The sequence below is a fragment of the Heterocephalus glaber genome, unplaced genomic scaffold (assembly GCF_053883595.1).
Source record: "Heterocephalus glaber isolate CG9 unplaced genomic scaffold, H.glaber_assembly_v1.0 deba00000738, whole genome shotgun sequence".
NCBI classification, from domain to species: Eukaryota; Metazoa; Chordata; class Mammalia; order Rodentia; family Bathyergidae; genus Heterocephalus; species Heterocephalus glaber.
The window spans coordinates 12,192,933-12,211,267 of NW_028258161.1; the positions used below are offsets into that span (position 1 = coordinate 12,192,933).

Here is an 18,335-nt window from a genome sequence, read left to right on the forward strand (position 1 = left end):
CTGGTGAAGCATGAAGCATACATACTTTAAATATAACCTGCAGCTAAGGACACTCTTCAGTTAAGGTGAGCAATGAAGAGGAAGGAAGTTATTGTACAACAACCAATTAACACTAGGATATCTTCGAAGTAAAAAGTTAATTGGTCTGACTTCTTTCCTGAGACATCGATTACTTCATGGCTAGCTGTTGTGTGGGAAAGCAAACAAGAGTCCCAACTTCCCCTAAATAACAGCATGTTCTCTTTTCCTACAGTCAACAGGATTATTAAAACTAGCTCTAATCTTATTTCTCCATAAATCCTGTAGCTGCAGTCCTGTGAACACTTGCGCAGCAACAGGAGCTGTTTCCTGTGCATCTGACACAGTGGCAATATCATACATATCACCATCCCTTTCAACTTGTTAAGGAAATTAAGCAGAAGGCCATTAGCCTGGGTTTCTTTCTGAACACACAGACAACTTCAGGAAGGTCTAAATTTGAATCTCGCTCCAACCAATCAAGATAGCCAAGCAGCCAATGGCTGTGTAGAGACCTCCCATCAGACTGTACCAAAACACAGCAAACAGCGAGGGGGACCTAATCGAGCAGTTCCCTTCCCCCACAGTCAACCTATAAAAGCCGAGGCCCAAGCCTCCCGAGCAGAGCTCTCTGAGCCTCTTCAGAGGGGCTGAAGCAGTGCTGCCAGATTCACCATCCCTTCAACGCTCAAATAAACTCTTGTTGTCAAGTTTTTCTTTTTACAAACTTGGTAAAATACAGTATAGTCTTTTGGAAAAAGAGACTGCTCCATGTTCTAATGGAAACTTCCACTGATCAGACGGAGAAACAGCAAATCAGCATGAAGGATTTCAAAAAGCATTGGGAACCGAAAATAAAGTGCTATGCACAAGTTAGGGTGGCAGGTGCAGGTATGTGTGCTGCAGAGCTTCCTTCCTCTGGCCCATGGTGCGGTCCAGTCATGAGCCGCTCCTCTCCCTTCGCTCAGCTGTGGGCCGGCACTGCCTGCGGATTTTCCATGTTTACTTAGGCGGTCGTGATGCCCGAGGCGGCAGATCATTAGTTTCCACGCCAGTGAGAAACAAAATGAGAGGAACCTGGAGTCAGAGGCGTCTGACCACAATGGGAGGCACCTGCAGTGAGAGGCATCTGACCCTTTAAATACTGGAAGCAGAGTCCTGTCAGGAAGCCCTGGGAGAGTTCCTCTTCCTTCGGCTTGTTCTTGTTGCCATCCCATGATCTTCCATAAATGTAGCAGCTTGCTATGAGGTGTAAGCTCGGCAGTCCCTTGCTAAGCACCAGAACCTGGACTATTCTGGCCCACTCCACTGTAACAGTGGTACTCCAGTTCATGAACTTAGTTCTTCCCACAATTCTGGTTACAAATCAAGTTGGACAAGAAATGAATCAAATTCATTCAAGTTAGGTTCAATGCTGACCTTAGGGGGAAATTGGATTTGGGACCAGAACTGTGGAGAGAACTGGGTTGGTGAACCGAAGTACCACCAGTGTCATCAGCAAATTGTCAGGGCAATGGAAATTAAAATTTCCATATCATTTCTTAGTGCTACTATTAAAATGACCAACAATACCAAGAGTACAGAAGGATGCAGAGCAAGTGGAACTCCAATACATGGCTGCTGGTAGAGATAAAAAACAGAGCCACCACTTGCAAACGAGCTGACAATTTTTTATACAGTTGAACATGTATTTATCACTCAACTGTCCATGGAAAAACTTGTACACATATGTTCATAGCTACTTCACTATGGCCAAACATTCAACAAGGGAATGAACTGTGATAGATTCATGCAGCAGGACGCTACTTAAAAATAAAAGTGACTTACTGATGTAATTACGGATTACTAACATTACAGATGAATGTCAAAAATACAATGATAAAATCAGACACTAAAGAGTAATACTGCATGATTCCATTTATATGAAATTCTAGAAAAGACAAATCAATTGTAGTGACGGAAACCAGATCGGTGGTTGCCTGGCACTGGGGATTTGGCCCAACATAGCCAAAAAACAAAAAGAAAAACAAATTTTAGCTTACTCTTTATAAAAATTCCATTATGTTAAAAAATTTCTTTAAATTATTGAATCACAAACATTTGGGGGGGGGGGTACCAGGGATTGAACTCTGGACCATGTGCTTGTGAGACAGGCGGTGGAACCACTGAGCTAAATCCACAGCCCTGAATTACAAACATTTTTAATATTTTCTAGATGCAAGTCCTTTGTCAGATGTAGGTTTTATGAGTAAGTTCTCCTGGTCTGTGCTCTGCCTTGCATTTTCTAAACAATGTCCTCTGAAGAGAAGCTTTTAATTTAAATGAAGTATAAAAACGTTCTGTATCTACTTGGGTATCTGTAAGTAGTTTGTGGGTGTACATGTTTGTCAAAACTCTTCAAAATATATACTTTTTAAAATGGGTATACTTTCATATGCATGTCATACCTCCTTAAAGTGGATTTTTTTTGAGGAGGGGAGGGGAGTTTCCAAGATGTTCAAAGTAAACAGTAGAGGTTCTTTTTTGCTTTATACTCTTCTATAATTTTTAAAACTTCTCTCTTCATGACCGTCCAAAACACATTTAAAGCAAGTACCTTAATGACCTTATTTCATCCTTCAAAAAGAAAATATTCGGCTTTTCTACAGACTATGAACCTAGTCTGTTCTGCGAACACAATTTTGTGTGTGGTATCGGGGATTGAACTCGGAACCTTGTGCTTGTGAGGCAGGTGACAGAACCACTGAGCTAAATCCCCAGCCCTCTGCTAACACAATTTTCTACAAGTTCCTTATACCTATCTTAGTAACTTTTAAAAATCCTCAAAAAATGTGCCCTAGGGGCCAGGGATTTAGCTCAGTGGTTTGGCCGCCTGGTGCGGAAGCTCAAGGACCCGAGTTCAACCCCCGGTACCAAAAAATATATATATATGCCCTAAATTATCTTTTATCCTTACAACCATGAGACATACCCAGATCACATTTTGCCCTCATTTTATGTACTTAATCCCTCTGAAAAATTTTTTGTTAAAATACTCTAATGAATATTACAGTTTTGGGCCGGGGATTTAGCTCAGGGTTTCCAGCGCCTGCCTCGAAAGCACAAGGTCCCGAGTTCGATCCCTGGTACCAAAAAAATAAAAAATTACAGTTTTGTACTTTTATGTATGAAATTTTAAAATATCATTGGACTAATTTTTTTAACAGTGCTAGGAGTTGTGCTCCAACCCTTGAGCAAGGGGTCTACTGCTAGGCTGCAGCCTGGATCTTACTGATTTTTGAACAAAGTATATCACTGAGGTTTTAAAACCTTATTTTTAGGGATATTTACATTAATATACACTATTCACAACATTATAAAAGGTAAACTGGAAAAACATTTGCAAGATGTAAGTTGCTTTCTTATAATAAAAAACTATCTTAAACCATGCATGACAGTGCATGCATTCCTGCAATCCCAGCACTCTGGGGGGCTGAAGCAGGGGAATCACAAATGCAAGCTCAGCCTAGGCAGCTTAAGGACTTGAAACGATCCTGTCTCAAAATAAAAACTAGGGCCAGGATTTAGCTCAGTGGTTCCGCCACGTGCCTCGCAAGCCCGAGGTCCCGAGTTCGATCCCCGGTACCAAAAAAATTTTTTAATTAAAAAGAAAACAAGGGCTGGGTTTGCGCCTTAGGGTTAAGGTCCTAAGTTTAATCTTCAGTACCAGAAAAACAAAAACAAAATTATATTAAACCAGTAAGAAAAAAATTAAATATATCAAGAAAAAAATGGGCAGAGACTATCTACTGAAAACAGAAACAAAAAAGGGAAAAAAAATGTTCAGACTTACTAGTTAGCCAATAGGAACATACAAAGAAGATACCACTTTTACTATCAAAATAATTCAGATCAGAGCTTGAGGAATAGCTCAGAGGTAGAGCTTCTGCCCTAGGCTTTTGCCTCACGTGGGGGAAGGCGCTGCTTCAATTTCCAGCACCCGCAACAAAATAATAAAGGTTAAAAGGAATAGCAACGCTTAATATAGTTCAGGGGATTGATTATTTTAACTAAAATATGCTTCTCAAATTCTAACTCATCAGGATCTTAGAACAGCACAGATATTAGTTACGTACCTGACAACATACTAAGAAAATGAAGAGAGTTATAGCAGTCCATAATACCTTCTCTCTAAACTGAATCTGTACAACAAAATACAAAGAACAATCAATCCAAACCAAGAAATACAAATGTAAAGCAAAAATCCTCCTCAAAGCGTAATCACCATTCCCCATCATGACATGTTCCTGTTATCTACTATTTAAATGTGCAACAGCTGAAATAAACAGCTGAACTTCTCAAACATGTCTCTAGTTTTCAAAAAGAAAGGTAATTTAAACACAGGCAGCCTTCACGTGCACTGTACCGTGGTAAATAAAACTGAAAAGGAGGCAAAGCAAGACACCCACGTGTCTCAGTTAACAATGTGTCAGGCCCATCTAGGATGCCTATAATATTACACAGCTTTATAATACTATATAGGCAGTCTAAGATATTTCCTAAACAATAAAAAGGGTCTCCTAGGATGCTTTTAATATAACTGGAATTGACTATTTTTACCATGTCAAATTATTAAAAAATATAACTATAAATAAATTATTAAATTTAATACGTTTTACCCATTTCTTTCTCTGTCCCTAGTCCTGCTAATTCAGTTACAAGACCATCTAATGCGTTCCAGTCATTCTTCTTTTCAGTGACTGAATCCGAACGTGCCAGGGACATACTCATACAATCAGAATTCATTTGCATCAAACATCTGAACTCATCAAAAACTACCCAGCAGACTGGGCCATTCGTAGTGCAGCAAAGCACAATACATTGCCCTACACTACAAAAATTATAAAAATCACTGTAGACAGAAGAATACTTTATGTATCTTCACCAACAGGTGGGCCAAAGAAAGACTTGGTGTGACAACATTAAAATTTAAAGCACAGTCATTTTTGGGGGGGGGGGGGGCCTCCGGGGATCGAACTCAGGACCTTGCATTTGCGAGGCAGGCAGCTAAATCCCCGGCCCCAAAGAACAGTGATTTTTGGAAGCATAAGAAATGTATGTAGACTTAAGCAGGTCTACGATTCTTTTACTTACTCTGGGCCAAGGAGGATGCATGGGTAATATTTTTCCAATTACAGACAAAAAAGTACCGGGAAAAGTAAATCAGTCTTATTGGTTTAGTAGAGTAAGCCATTCCACTACCCTTCTAAATCACTAAAATAGTAACTTACTTTCCTTTCAGGCTTCTGAATTTCTGGTAGAACTGCACAGAAAGGTTTGATGACTTCTAAAAATTTGACTGTAAAAAACAAGAAACAAATGTCTCTATTACAAAGTGTTTTTTAAAAAAAAACCTGCCTTTTTACAGAATCAAATAAAATGTTCTTTAATTTCAAGAAGAATTTACCCCGTCTCTCCAAATTAAAGAATCCTAATGCTCTCCATTTCAAGTGAGTTATAGGGAGAGATACAATTTAAGAGAAGAAAGAACCCAAATGGTGTGCGGGATAGTCAGTAGAAGCAAAGTAATCCTGATTTTGATTCCTCATGTTTGTGTCCAGTCCTTTCAGATACACAGAAAAGGAATTACTCAGAATATCACTATGTCAAACAAAAGGAGCATGCAGTCTGTATGGTACCCGCGAGCCAATGCATTATAGAAGAAAATATCTAAAAGGAGAAACAGAGGAGGATGCCTTCTCCACTGAGGAAAGTAGAACAGGAAATGGGCTTAACCTGCAGAAGTGACTTAAAGAACTGAAAGATGCCAACTTCATCAAGGGAGAAAGATCAGGAAATCATTTCTATAGTTCAAATTTAAAACTATACAATATCGGAGTGCTTGCTTAGAAGGAAGCCCAGATAGTGACAACGACTGTACACTGCATTAGAAAGGGATGCTTTCCCGGACTACTGCTTTCAGCACCTAAAAGTAAGACAGGCCAAGGCCCTTTGTGAATGACACCCTCTTCTGACATGTCAAGGCTGCTACAGAACTGGAAGATGAAGACAATCTCCCCAGCGTCAGTCTTACTCCAAGAACCTACTGTGCAGAAACACAAGCCACGGTGAACTGGGAATCCGATCTTCCCCACAGGCACTGGATTCTGTACACTAACACCCTGAAATTGTTTCAAAGCTGGCACAAATTACACCTCCACAGGCAAAAGCTGGCTACACTGTTTTTAACCTCCCCAAACGACAGCAGTCTGTTATCGTAGAGGTCTGTTATCCAGGAAAGTGAGTCTGAATGTGAAAGCATTTAACTCTAAGGCAAATCAAATATCAGCATCACCATTAAACTTCCTAGAAGCGCTTCAACCCCTTTGCTTCACACCTCAACCCCAGCCACTTTCCTAGATCTCTTAGCATTTTATGGTCATTTCTACTGGGACATTCATGGTCAAGCACTGCTTTCCCCTGCCACTTGTTCATCCTTGTGTTGGAGAATTTTACTCATTTCACTTAAATTAAGGCCGGGGTCTCTACTTCCTTTCTAGTTCTCCCCATGTCTAGTTGACCAGCGGGGCGTCGCTCGGGTATTCATTAATTCATCCAACACACACTGAACACCCAGGGTGTGGGGAGGGGGTGGGCTTGGGGGGAAGGCCTTCCAAGGGTCCCCGTAATAAGAGGCCTTGTCCCTAAAGCTGACACCACCTTCCAGTCTTCAGTAAGCGCCGCGGAACGACCAGAATGAACATTTTAAGGAAATGGTGAGCTGCCTCCCTAAAACACATGCCATGCATCATTTTGTTGTTGTTGTTTTTAATTAAACGACTCAAGGAGCCTTCTTCGTCGCAACCGTGAGGCCGAGGAAGGGCGGTTCGGGAAGGAAAACAGGCGCTTCCTCAGCTCCAGAAAACGACGAGGGGGCCTGGTCCCCCCAGCGCGCCTGCCCGGGCTCCCGCACGCAGGCCTGCCCGCGGCAGGAGCCTCGCTGCTCGCCACCCCTGCAGCGCCAGCCCGGGCCTCGGGTCCCGGCTTCGCCGCCCGCCCGGCGAGGCCTCGCTCGACCCGAGGAGCTCGGCGGAGGCCCCGGCCCCGCGCCCTCCGCCGCTGACCGGCGCGGCGCGCGCATCCCCGGCCCGCGGCTGGAGACCCCGAGGGCGCGGCCCCGCAGCGCGCAGCGCCGGCAGAGCCCGCGCCCGCGGAGCCCGGCAGCCGCCGCTACTCACTGCCCATGGCGGCAGGGAGGCTCGCAGGGCCCCGAGGCCTCGGCGCTGCCTCCGCTCAGCTCCCGAGCTCGGCTGCCCCGTCACGCTCCACCGGCCCGACGCAGGCCCCGCCTGCGTCACGTGACGCCTCCCGGCCCCGCCCCCAGACCGGCTCTGGCGGTTGGCCGGTCGCCGCCGCGTTGCCATGGTCACCGCCGGCGCTGCGGAGGGGCGGGCCCAGCGCCAGGCAGGGGGCTGACCGACCTAGCGGCGGGGGAGAGGCCGCGTCCGCCAGTCCAGTACCTCGGGGCGGGCCTCGGCGGGCGAAGGCGGGAGGCTTGCAAGTTCAAGCCCAGGCTGGGCAATTTAGCAATCTAGCGAGAACTTGCCTCAAAATTTAAAAACCGGGCGGAGTAGGGGTGGGGCTGAGGATGTAGCGCAGTGCGAAGGCCCCGGATTCGGTTTCAGTCCCCAGGACTAGAAAAAAAAAACACAGGTACCAAAGGCCTGGGTTGTAGCCTCCTGGAATTTTATAAAGATGTGACATATCATATGTAGTTAAGAGCTTATGAGACTCCTCCTCTACTGTAACTAAGAACATACAGCCAGATCCAAGGATGTGTTCTAATGTTCAGATCCATACTAAAGAGGAAAATTATGCATTTTCTGGCTCCGAGCTCTAATACCTCCATATGGCTCCTCCGTTGGGCCTGGGCTTCCTCACGACAGGGTCGATGGGTGCCAAGGTACGTCCTAGCAGTGACTGAGCGTCTCATTTACTGCACTGTTTGTAGACAGCCAGGAAGGTCTGCTCAGCTTCAAGGAGAGCAAAAGAGGAGGAAGCTTCTGGAAGAAGTGATGGACACTTTTGGAAAACGATTTACTACAGTCGCAATCTCCCATTCTTCTAACTCATCTTTACCTCAGTGTACTCTGTTAGTCATTTTCATACTTGTCTAATCTCCCCTACTGCATGGTAAACTTGAGGGGCCTTAATTTTTGTTATCATCAGTATCCTGCATTCGATCGACATAAATGCAGTTTTGACACAAAATTGTCAGCTAATTGCATGTATATAGTGTCCTTTCAGTAAGAATGAACTACACTGAAAAATCTAACAGATGGAAGAAGAGTAGCCTGTACCTCTCTTTACTGTGTATCTGGGATAGTTCCCATGTTTCAGGCAAGAGCCAGGGGGTACACTTTAACACTCTGGATAACTTTCGCAAATTACTCTTCCACCATTCTTCAATCTTTCTAGACTATACAATACCCAGGACTCTTCCCTGTCCAACCACTGTATGTGACCTCTGTTGGTCAGCTTTCCATCATTATAACAAATGCCATAGATTACCTAATCAGAGATCAGGTTTGAGTCAACTTGTGGCTTCAGAAGGTCCAGTCCATGACAGACCGGCCCTGGCCCTTTGGCCTGTGGCAAGGCGGCACATCCGGGTGGGGAGGGCATGGTGGATCAAAACTGCTCACCTCATGGACAGAAACCAACAGACAGCAAGAAGAAGGGGCTGGGGTGGAATTATCCCCTCCAAGGTCACACCCTCTATGACCTGAACACCTCCCGGCAGCTCCTAGCTGTGGAGCTTTTTGAACCTTTGGGGGCCATTGCAGACCCAAACCACATCATTACCTACTCTGGGTCTGTCAGGGGTATCCCTCTACCTTGACTTCTCACATTGGCTTAACAAATTCAGCCAGAAAATTTCTCTCTCTCAGGTTAAAATGCTTTGTCTTTTCAGATTGTTCATTGAAGACCAAGGGTAACCATTTTATCTTTTACTTCCATGTATTTCTAAGATCCAAAACAATGCCATTTTGGCATAGGTGTTCAGTAACATATCTGTTGATGAAATACCATTCTGTACTTAAAAGACCATTTATTGTTTTTGCTTATTTATAGCTGGTTCATCATGTGTCAGAAGAGGGAACAATGCAGCAGCAACACTAAAGTAATAGAAGTTGAATACATTTTTCCTAAAATTGACTAATTTTGTAATTCCCAGTGGGGAAATGAGTCTGCTTTAGAGTTTTTATCAGATTTAAATGAAAACATAGCATCAAATAATCGTTTCCATAAAGTAACTTGGGAGTTTTCTGTGTAGTAGTTATATATTAAGGATTTAAACATTTTGTCTGAATTACCCCACAATGATTGTTTCAGCCTGGATCCGATACGAAGCTGGCATTGAAAACCGAATGTCCAAGTACACTCAATAAAAATGTAAGTGAAGCTTTCAGAAACTCAGCATCCAAAAGTCTTGATTCATAATCTGTGACGTCCTTCCTTTGTAACCCTTATTTCTTCAGTTTTGGGAACGCTGTCAGTTGTCAGTCAAATAATTTTTTTTTTTTTTTCGCCTGTTCTGGGAATTGAACCAGGGCCTCATCCGTGCTAAGCGAGAATACAAACACTGAGCTACATCCAAAACAGTAAAACTTTACAAAAGAAATGCAGAAAAATCAAAGAAGTCCATGTTTCAGAATATTTTCCAAGTACTGTGCATATGGAAGACATAAGAAAACTGAGCAAAATGGTTCTTATAAGAATAAAATTTTATTTTACTAAGAGTAATGTGTCATTTAAGCAAAATTAACATTCTTCCGTGGTTAATATTTTGACTTACTGATTATCAAATTTAAGCTCTATTTTTCTTTGAATATGAAACTGTCCTAGACACAGGGAATAGATATAAATAGGATACAAATATCACATTAGTAAATTTTTAAGAAACTAAAATAAGGCAATGCATTTGTTTTGCAGTGCTGGCAATGGAAAGGTAATGGATATTGGATTGAAATTCTTCAAATGGCTCCTTTTGCAAGGGCGCAGATGTGACTGAGAGGAATAAGGAGATGCCAGGATATCTTCCTCTCAGCTCAGGCTGGAAAAGATGTAACAGGAAATCATAAGCTTGTGAGTAAGTATAAAGTTAGGGAAAAATTTACAGATAGCTAAACAAAAAGTTTTTAAAACATCTATTTCCTTTTCTAGCTAGACATTTAAAATCTTTTAATTCAAGAAACCAAGACTTCTGAGAAAAAATGGCATTATGCTTTTATTTTCTCATTAAATAGACCTTTGTGGTCTTAGTGATTTACATGAGTGATGCTAAATTATATGATTTTTAAGGTTTGAGACAAGAAGGAAGCCTTGAGGTAGATAGAACGAAGATGGAGGAGAATGATCTCGAAATGTTAAATCATTATACTGAACCACACACTGGAGATGTAAACCAGGAATCTACTGCTGTGGCCAGAACAGCCTACACACTGATTCTGAAGCCCACAGCCAATTCATTGCTGTTAAAAGCAGAGAGGGAGTGGGTACATTCTAGTCCCAGTATTTCCCCTCATTTCTCAGAAAAACACCACAAGGATGGTAGCTGCAGAGGCTCCACAGCAGCGAGTCCAGTGAAGCTACACACTCTGCTGTTCAGTTAGGCATCCAGTCCTAGGTTCAGAGTGAGTCAGCTGGGGACCTCGAAGAAATCCTACAACACCCAGCATTGGGAAAGTCTTTCTATCACAGTTAGAGTGCTGTCTAAATACCACAGACAAACATACTGCGGCTGGGACTTTTAGAGGCAAAACTGATTAACTAGGTGCTGGATTCCCACAATTCACCAAAAGACAGACACCAAAGTCAGCTAAAAATCATAAGGTAGGACTGCAAGAACAATTTGGGAAAAAGATTATGGCCAAATAGACCATAAATCAATTTTCTTATAGCTAGAACTCCTTGATTTAAAAGTATAGGGCTAGAAGATCATACATCCCAAGATTGTATTTAATGGGACCTAAGCTTAAAGCATCAGGGACAATCTAGTTTTGCTGGTGTCAGGTAGAACATTTAGTACAGTAGCTGGAAAAGGGCAGTGGAGAAGACATAAAATGAAAATACTGGCAGCCACAAGACTTTGAAAAAGAAAGGGAAAAATTAACGAAAGCGACATACACCAAACAAATAAAAGCAGCAGTGCTGAGGTCATCCATACATGACTCTAAATCCCGGCTGAAGAACTTTCCCCGGTCACATGTGGTTAATTCCAGGGGACCCCACAATCATCTAGCTAATGACCTGGTTCTCCAGCTCACTCAAATCTAAACAAAACGTAGTGCTGTTCTTCTTTTCAGGATAAAATTTACTCGTCGGATTGGTGTATTCATAACCTACTAGAGAAAGACAGACTTTTCATGTTACCCAAGGGAAAGGGGCAGAGCAGGGGAAGCAGGCAGTTTGCTTATAGGAAAGTAGTCTTTCTTCAAAGGACATCATCAAGTGAAGGTCTTGGTGAGGATGTCTTCGTGCTGCTGCTGGTGCAGTGTGCCAATCCCTACCGCAGGCGCTGCCAAGGGCGGTCGGCTCACGAGACAGAGCTGTCGTTGGAGCAGAGAAGGAATCAAAGGACATTGTGACCGGATCAGAACCCTGCTAAGTTCCACCAAGAAAGTGCGTATATTCCTCTTAGCTTGCTTAACCAGGAATAACCTCTCCAGAGAAATAATGAGCTACAGAGAATAGATTAGAGAGAAACACGGTGCTACTACCAATAACTAAACTCCAGGAGCGCTACAGTGAAACAAGTTTTTTGCATATGTCCTTTCTTTAAGTAACTGTCAGTTGGCTTTCACTTTAGAGTTTTCTTAGTTCGTTCCAACTAGCTACATGTGAAAATGATCTCAGCCTATCCAACTAGCATCAAATGAGTGAAATGACTCGAGAGGCTGAGGCAAGAGGGTCTCAGCCACACAGGAGGAAGCTATTGTTAAAAACAAACAAACTGGGAACCAAGTTTTAACCAAAGCAGCACGAAGAGAAAACTTTTCTGGTTTTCCTTCCTAATGGAAATCAGAACTTTTCCAGCCTTTGATTTATTGAGCCTTGCAAACAAGACTCCTCTCCTCTCCTCTTCTCATCCTGCTTCTTTCTCCTAGGCCTGAATGAGGCATCCTGGGGAGGTCGTGGGCAAGGGGCCAACAGGCAAGGGTGCCTACTATTTCTGACTACAACTAATTACAGTATTACAGGTTGAACATTCTTAGTCCAAATTCTGAAATGCTCCAAATGCAAAACTTTTATAGCATCGAAATGACACTCAGCAAGTTTCAGTTTTTGGAGCATTTTGGACTTCAGAATTTAAGGATACTCAGTCAATAAAATCTATGTGAACAGTCCCAAGTCCTAGCAGCTCAGAAGTCTGAAATCCTTCTGGTCCCAGGCATTTGAATAAAGGATACTCAGCCCGTAGTGCGTACACATACTCAGCTCCATAAACACTCAGGTTTCCTTCTAAAGGAATACATGGTGCCTTGGTTTACAAACTTACTATGCTTTACGATTTGGGGAAGATGGCTACATTTGTGTTTGTGTGTGGGAAGATGGCCATGGCCATGTTTGTTACCCAATGCAGAGTTTGCAAATGGAAGCAAAATTTTGCCAAATGCTTTTGTTTGTGAACTGAATTGTTTGCAAACACAAGCATCTGTGAACTGAGGTATTGCTGTAGTTTTAGTATATGTGCTGCTGAAGCAAGCACCGTGCTGTAGTTTAAATGTAGATTTTCTTTTCCTTCTTGTCTTTGAGCCAGAGTCTTGCTGTACTGTTCGGGCTGGTCTTGAACTCATGGCTCAACTAAGGTTCCTGCTCCAGCCTCCTGAGTAGCTTGGACTACATGAGTATATCACTGTGCCTGATTTACAGCTACATTTTGCATTTTTATCTTTAAGGAACTGAACTGGTAATAGAAACCCATCTTTTGGCACTCTGGGAGAAATCACACACACACACACACACACACACACACACACACACACCCCACTAAAAGAAAGAGCCATTACCTTGCAGGCCAGTTGCTTTTCAAATCTTGGAGAAACAAAAAACCATGGACCCATGTTCTGGGGCTCCTCCTGGCTCCAGATAAAATCTATAAAAAAATCAACATACATACATACATATATATATATATATATATATATATATATATATATATATGCACACACACACACATATTCACACCAAAAGGGGGTGTGAGTGGATGAATGGATGGATAGATAAGTGGACAGATACAAAGTTATCCAACCTCCATTAAAAACATACTTTCCCAATACGGCACAGTGTTGCTTATCTTTTTCTCCAACAAATCCATAGTCGGGTAGCAACTGCCCCAATCATGATACTAAACAGTTGTATCGATGCCCCACATTTTCTCGTCCTGGCCCTTTATAGTCAAATCCCCCTCCCACCCTCCAGCACTGGCAATCACAGATCTGTCTACAGTGCTGCCTTTTCCAACATGTCACAGTGGAATCATTGCTACGGTGTGTAGCATTTTGGGTCTCACATCTTTTAATTAATAAAAACACATGTCTGATTCACCCATACTGCATATAGTAATATTCACTCCTTTTTACTGTTGAGCAGTATGATATGGTACAGATGTTTATTGCTTCAGGGAACTGTGCTTATCCACTCACCAGTTGGAGGACATTTTGATTGTTTCCAGTTTGGAGCAGTTCTTAATAAAGCTGCTATAAACATATGAATACAGACCCTGCTGCAGACAGGCAGCCACCTGGTTCCACACTACAAAGACGCAGAGGACACCAGACCACCAGACCAAGGTACTGAGTCCCCCTGCTCCGGGCCCAGAGGTAGGGGCTTCTGAGCCGTTGTCCCACTGCTCCTGGTCCAGAGGAAGGGGCTTCCCGGTCACCATCCCTCCCGCTGCTCCCAGCCCAGAGGAAAGGGCTTTTGGGCCACCTTCTATTCTGCTGCTCCTGGCCCAGAGGAAGGGGCTTCCGGGCCACCATCCCTCCCACCACTCCTGGCTCAGAGGTAGGGGCTTCTGAGCCGCCATCCCACTGCTCCTGGTCCACAGGAAGGGGCTTCCCAGCCACCATCCCTCCCACTGCTCCCAGCCCACAGGGAAAGGGCTTTTGGGCCACCATCCCTACCGCTGCTCCTAGCCCCTGTCCCACCTCTCCCAGCTCAGAGGAGGTAATCTGTGCAGGTGCTAACAGCCCCCCACACCAGTCGAAATGAGAAAACACGTAAATAAGTCTCAAAACCAGACTTCCAGATCACCTACAGCAACCCCAAAGGGAAATGAGATGGAACACTCTGATACTCAACCACCTGGACCCACTAAACTGGCAACAAAAGGGGATCTGGAAAAAATGAAATCAGAAATAATTTCTCAGATAACAGCAGAGATTGTGCTCCTAGTGCAAGATATGATTAATAAATCTAGAGAGGAGCTGAGGATCATGATGGAATCCCAATATAGGAAACAAATGGAATCCATAAAACAGATGCAAATAGATATCCAGGACATGAAAAACTCCATTGAAAGTCTACACAGCAGAATGAGCCAATGTGAGGACAGAATTTCAGATACAGAAGATAAGATTGCAATTAATGACCAGGAAAAGAAAAATTGCTTTAAAATTATAAGAGAACATGAGAAATCAATCCAGCAGCTGCTAGATGATGCAAAGAAGAATAACATAAGACTGATTGGACTCAATGAAGAAACAGGAGAGAGTGGAGATGACATAAAAAATCTCTTCACAGAAATAATGGCAGAAAACTTCCCAAGCAGGAGAAAAGAGCTTGACATACAGATAAGTGAGGCATATAGGACTCCAAATAGTCTTGATCAAAAAAAATCTACACATAGGCATATAATTGTTAAGATTCCAGAAACTCCACAGAAGAACAAAGTTCTACAAGCAGTTAGAGAAAAGAAACAAATCACATACAAAGGAAAGCCCTTCAGAATCACAGCAGACTTCTCAACACAAACCATCAAGGCAAGAAGAGCTTGGAGTGACATATTCCAAGCCCTAAAAGAAAACAGCCTCCAACCCAGACTGATGTACCCTGCAAAACTATCTTTCAAAATGGATGGAGAAATAAGATACTTTCATGACAAAGAGCACCTTAGGAACTTCGTGAATACCAAACCAGCACTCCAAAGAATTTTACACAATATCCTAGGAACAGACATTGAAGATCACAACCCCAGGAAGCAAAGCAGAATGAACCCATCTGGCATGACAAGAAATTAAATGTAAAGGCAGAGAACTCAACAAAAAGAAAAAGTCATGGCAATGACAAGTCAATACGTTTCAGTTATAACCATCAATGTTAATGGTCTCAATTCACCAATCAAAAGAAACAGACTGGCAGAATGGGTCAAGAAGCAAAATCCAACAATATGCTGCATACAAGAAACACACTTAATTCAAAAGGAAACTCACAGACTGAAAGTTAAAGGGTGGAAAACAATACTCCATGTAATGGGAACCCGAAAAAAAGCAGGAGTAGCTATCCTCTTTGCAGATCAAGTAGATTTCAAACATATGAATACAGAGTTTTCTGTGAATGTGTTTTCACTTCTCTTGGGTAAATACCAAGAAGTGGGAATGCTAGGTTATAGGGTAACTTTATGTCTACTTTTATAGGAAACTGACTTTTCCAGAATGCTACAACACGCATTCCTACCAGTGGTGAGCGAGGTTCATTAGTTTTTGTCCCATGAGGAGATGATATCATCAGTCTAGTGTTTAATTTGAGCCATTCTCATAGCTGTGTAGCCACATCTCCTATTGGCTTAATTTTTTTTTTTTTACCACTAATGAAATGGAGCATCTTTTCATATGTTTATCTGCCATCCAGTTTTTTGGAAACGTACCTTTTCAAAGATTTTGAACATTTTGAAAACTGGGTTATTTGGTTCTTACTAATGAATTTTAAGAACTCTTTAAAATATGCTAGATAAATCTTTGTCCATACCAATTTGCAAATATTTTCCCGCAGTTTGTGGAATGTATTTTCTTTACAGCGTTTTTCACAATCCAAAAGTTTTCATTTTGGTAAAATCCAAATTTTCTTTTACAGAGTGTATTTTTCAAATTATAACTAAGAACTTTTTGCTAACCCCAAAAATCATAAAGATTTTCTCCTATTGCCGGGGATTTAGCTCAGTGGTTCTTCCACCTGCCTTGCAAGCTCAAGGACCAGAGTTCGATCCCTGGTACCAAAAAAAAAAAGATTTTCTCCTATTATCTTATAATAGATTTATAGTTTTATGTTTTACATCTAAGCCTTTGGTCAACTTTGACTTAATTTTTGTAGAAGGTGCATATAGACATCCAATATTGCAGTTCTAATTATTGAAAAAAAACCTTGTCTTTTATAATTATACCATATTCTTCATAAATGATAGTATAGCATCATTACCCTTAAAATGCTCATTAGATTAGTTGTTCTAGATGAAAGAAGCAGACAGATAGACACGGATACTCTGGCCCCACTCCTATTTTTCTCATATCCTTAGACTTCACGACATTTGACTTTCTAGCAACTCTCCCTGCCCCACCACCTCTTTTCAGCTGAAATCATAGGTGCTGAATATCTGAATAGGTTCCAGATATCTGAAAAGCAAAGAGCCTCACAAGAACTACCTTTACCTTTGGCATGCTTGTATCTGCTCATCTCTTGTTGTAATGAATCCAGTGGGAAAGGGCAGAGTTCTTCTATGCGGATGATGGCAAAGTCATGCTTCTTGGGCCCCAAAGATTCTCTTTGCTTTAGCAGGGCATAGAAATGCTTGCCAGAGCAGAACACAAGGGTCTTGACACTGTTGGGGAGAGGAGGGACAATGGGATGGGGGAAGAGATACCCTTAAGAATGAGTTCAGAAAAAAAGGGTAGACCAGATGTCAGTGACTTGCTCATGCACCTGTGGGGGGCTTTGCAGCTGGGCTCAGTCCTCTCCTGAGACCTGGCAAATCCTTCTTTAGCAACATACCCTCCAAAGTTCACTCTTGCACACATTCTAATTCCTATTCCACTGACTTAAAGAACTGATGTCAGAACAGAGAAGTTATTCATCACTTTGGAGTCTTTAACAGTGCCAACTAATTTTCCCTGTAATTAAACTTCTATCCTAGAGTACAGCAACAGAGAAACACATCAAATTACTTTTTTGGATCCACAGCTGGATCACCAATGACCGGTCTGAATGCCGTTCCTGGTGCCATTTCTTGAAGAGTTGACACAGCTGCCTGAGGGAGAGAAAAAGCCACACATGTGTCAACTAGTGGGAAGGAAGGCTCTTTACCAAAATTAACATCAGAATTCTAGTCTAGCACTGGAAGGATGCACATGTAGTACAATTCACATGAAAGTTGTATAAGATACCCATTTGTCTATGCCACATGAATGTGCCACAGTATTTTAAGAATTATAATTTCAGTGTCATCACACAACTGTATTATCAATAAAAACATGCTCTCATTTTTTGGAACTGAAAATATTTTGAAGAATTCATATTGCAAACCAAAACAGCTGGGTGATAACCATCATTTCTGCTTTTAGGTTTTTTGATTAAAATTTATAAGGGAAACCTATCTGGTCAGTACAACGAGGAACAGTACCTGTCTAATTCTGTGATGAAAATAAATTTAACTGATTAGCTCAATTTAAGTAAACACTGGAAAAGTAAATAAATATATACTGGTTGCAGTGATGGACAGATAACTGACAAAGCCAAGCTTAGAAATTTCATCCTCTTCGCTGTCATCTAATTAGTGTCTCTATACTCTCAAGTGGAAAAATGATGTTTCTGATTATGCCACTGTGGAGCAGCCACATTTGATGGTGGGATATTGCAATATAACCTAAAGAATGAAATGAAATAAATCTAACAAAGGAAGCAAAAGACCTCTACATTGAAAACTGTAGCACCCTGAAAAAGGAGACTGAGCGGGATATAAGAAAATGGAAAGACATCCCTTGTTCCTGGATAGGAAGAACCAATACAGTGAAAATGTCCATACTTCCAAAACTATTATATAGGTTTGATGCAATGCCAATTGAAATTCCAACAATATATTTCACAGAACTAGAGAAAACAATCCAAAAATTCATTTGGAACCAGAAGAGACCTTGAATAGCAAAAGAAATTTTAGGCAACAGAGATATGGGTGGGTGTATTACAATCCCCAACTTGAAACTATACAACAAAGCTACTGTGATAAAAACAGCATGGTACTGACAAAGAAACAGAACCGAGGATCAGTGGAATAGATTAGAAGA

General features: G+C 42.0%; 2 protein-coding genes across 10 annotated transcripts in view; both read right to left on the reverse strand.

Annotated features, from left to right (window-relative positions):
* Sec61a2 (SEC61 translocon subunit alpha 2) overlaps positions 1-7,358 on the reverse strand; it is a 28,212-nt gene extending 20,854 nt beyond the window's left edge. Inside the window, exons 1-3 of one of the 3 annotated variants that reach the window (XM_004861819.4) lie at positions 7,236-7,358; positions 5,289-5,356; positions 4,134-4,199 (exon numbers count right to left, since the gene is read on the reverse strand). In XM_004861819.4, the coding sequence (XP_004861876.1) occupies positions 4,134-4,199; positions 5,289-5,356; positions 7,236-7,242 (141 nt within the window). In that variant the 5' untranslated portion in view covers positions 7,243-7,358. Of the gene's footprint in view, positions 1-4,133; positions 4,200-5,288; positions 5,357-5,983; positions 6,696-7,235 lie in introns of those variants that run through there. The other 2 variants (XM_021242066.2, XM_021242067.2) reach the window with 2 other exon arrangements.
* A 2,409-nt stretch (positions 7,359-9,767) lies between these two features.
* Positions 9,768-18,335, reverse strand: part of Dhtkd1 (dehydrogenase E1 and transketolase domain containing 1) — a 51,377-nt gene continuing 42,809 nt past the window's right edge. For 3 of the 7 annotated variants that reach the window (XM_004861809.2, XM_004861808.3, XM_087206786.1), the window contains 4 exons: positions 17,220-17,302; positions 16,707-16,876; positions 13,071-13,156; positions 9,768-11,609 (listed from right to left, as the gene is read on the reverse strand). In XM_004861809.2, coding sequence (XP_004861866.2) covers positions 11,508-11,609; positions 13,071-13,156; positions 16,707-16,876; positions 17,220-17,302 — 441 coding nt within the window. In that variant the 3' untranslated portion in view covers positions 9,768-11,507. Of the gene's footprint in view, positions 11,610-13,070; positions 13,157-16,706; positions 16,877-17,219; positions 17,303-18,335 lie in introns of those variants that run through there. The other 4 variants (XR_002388430.2, XR_002388432.2, XR_002388431.2 and 1 more) reach the window with 4 other exon arrangements.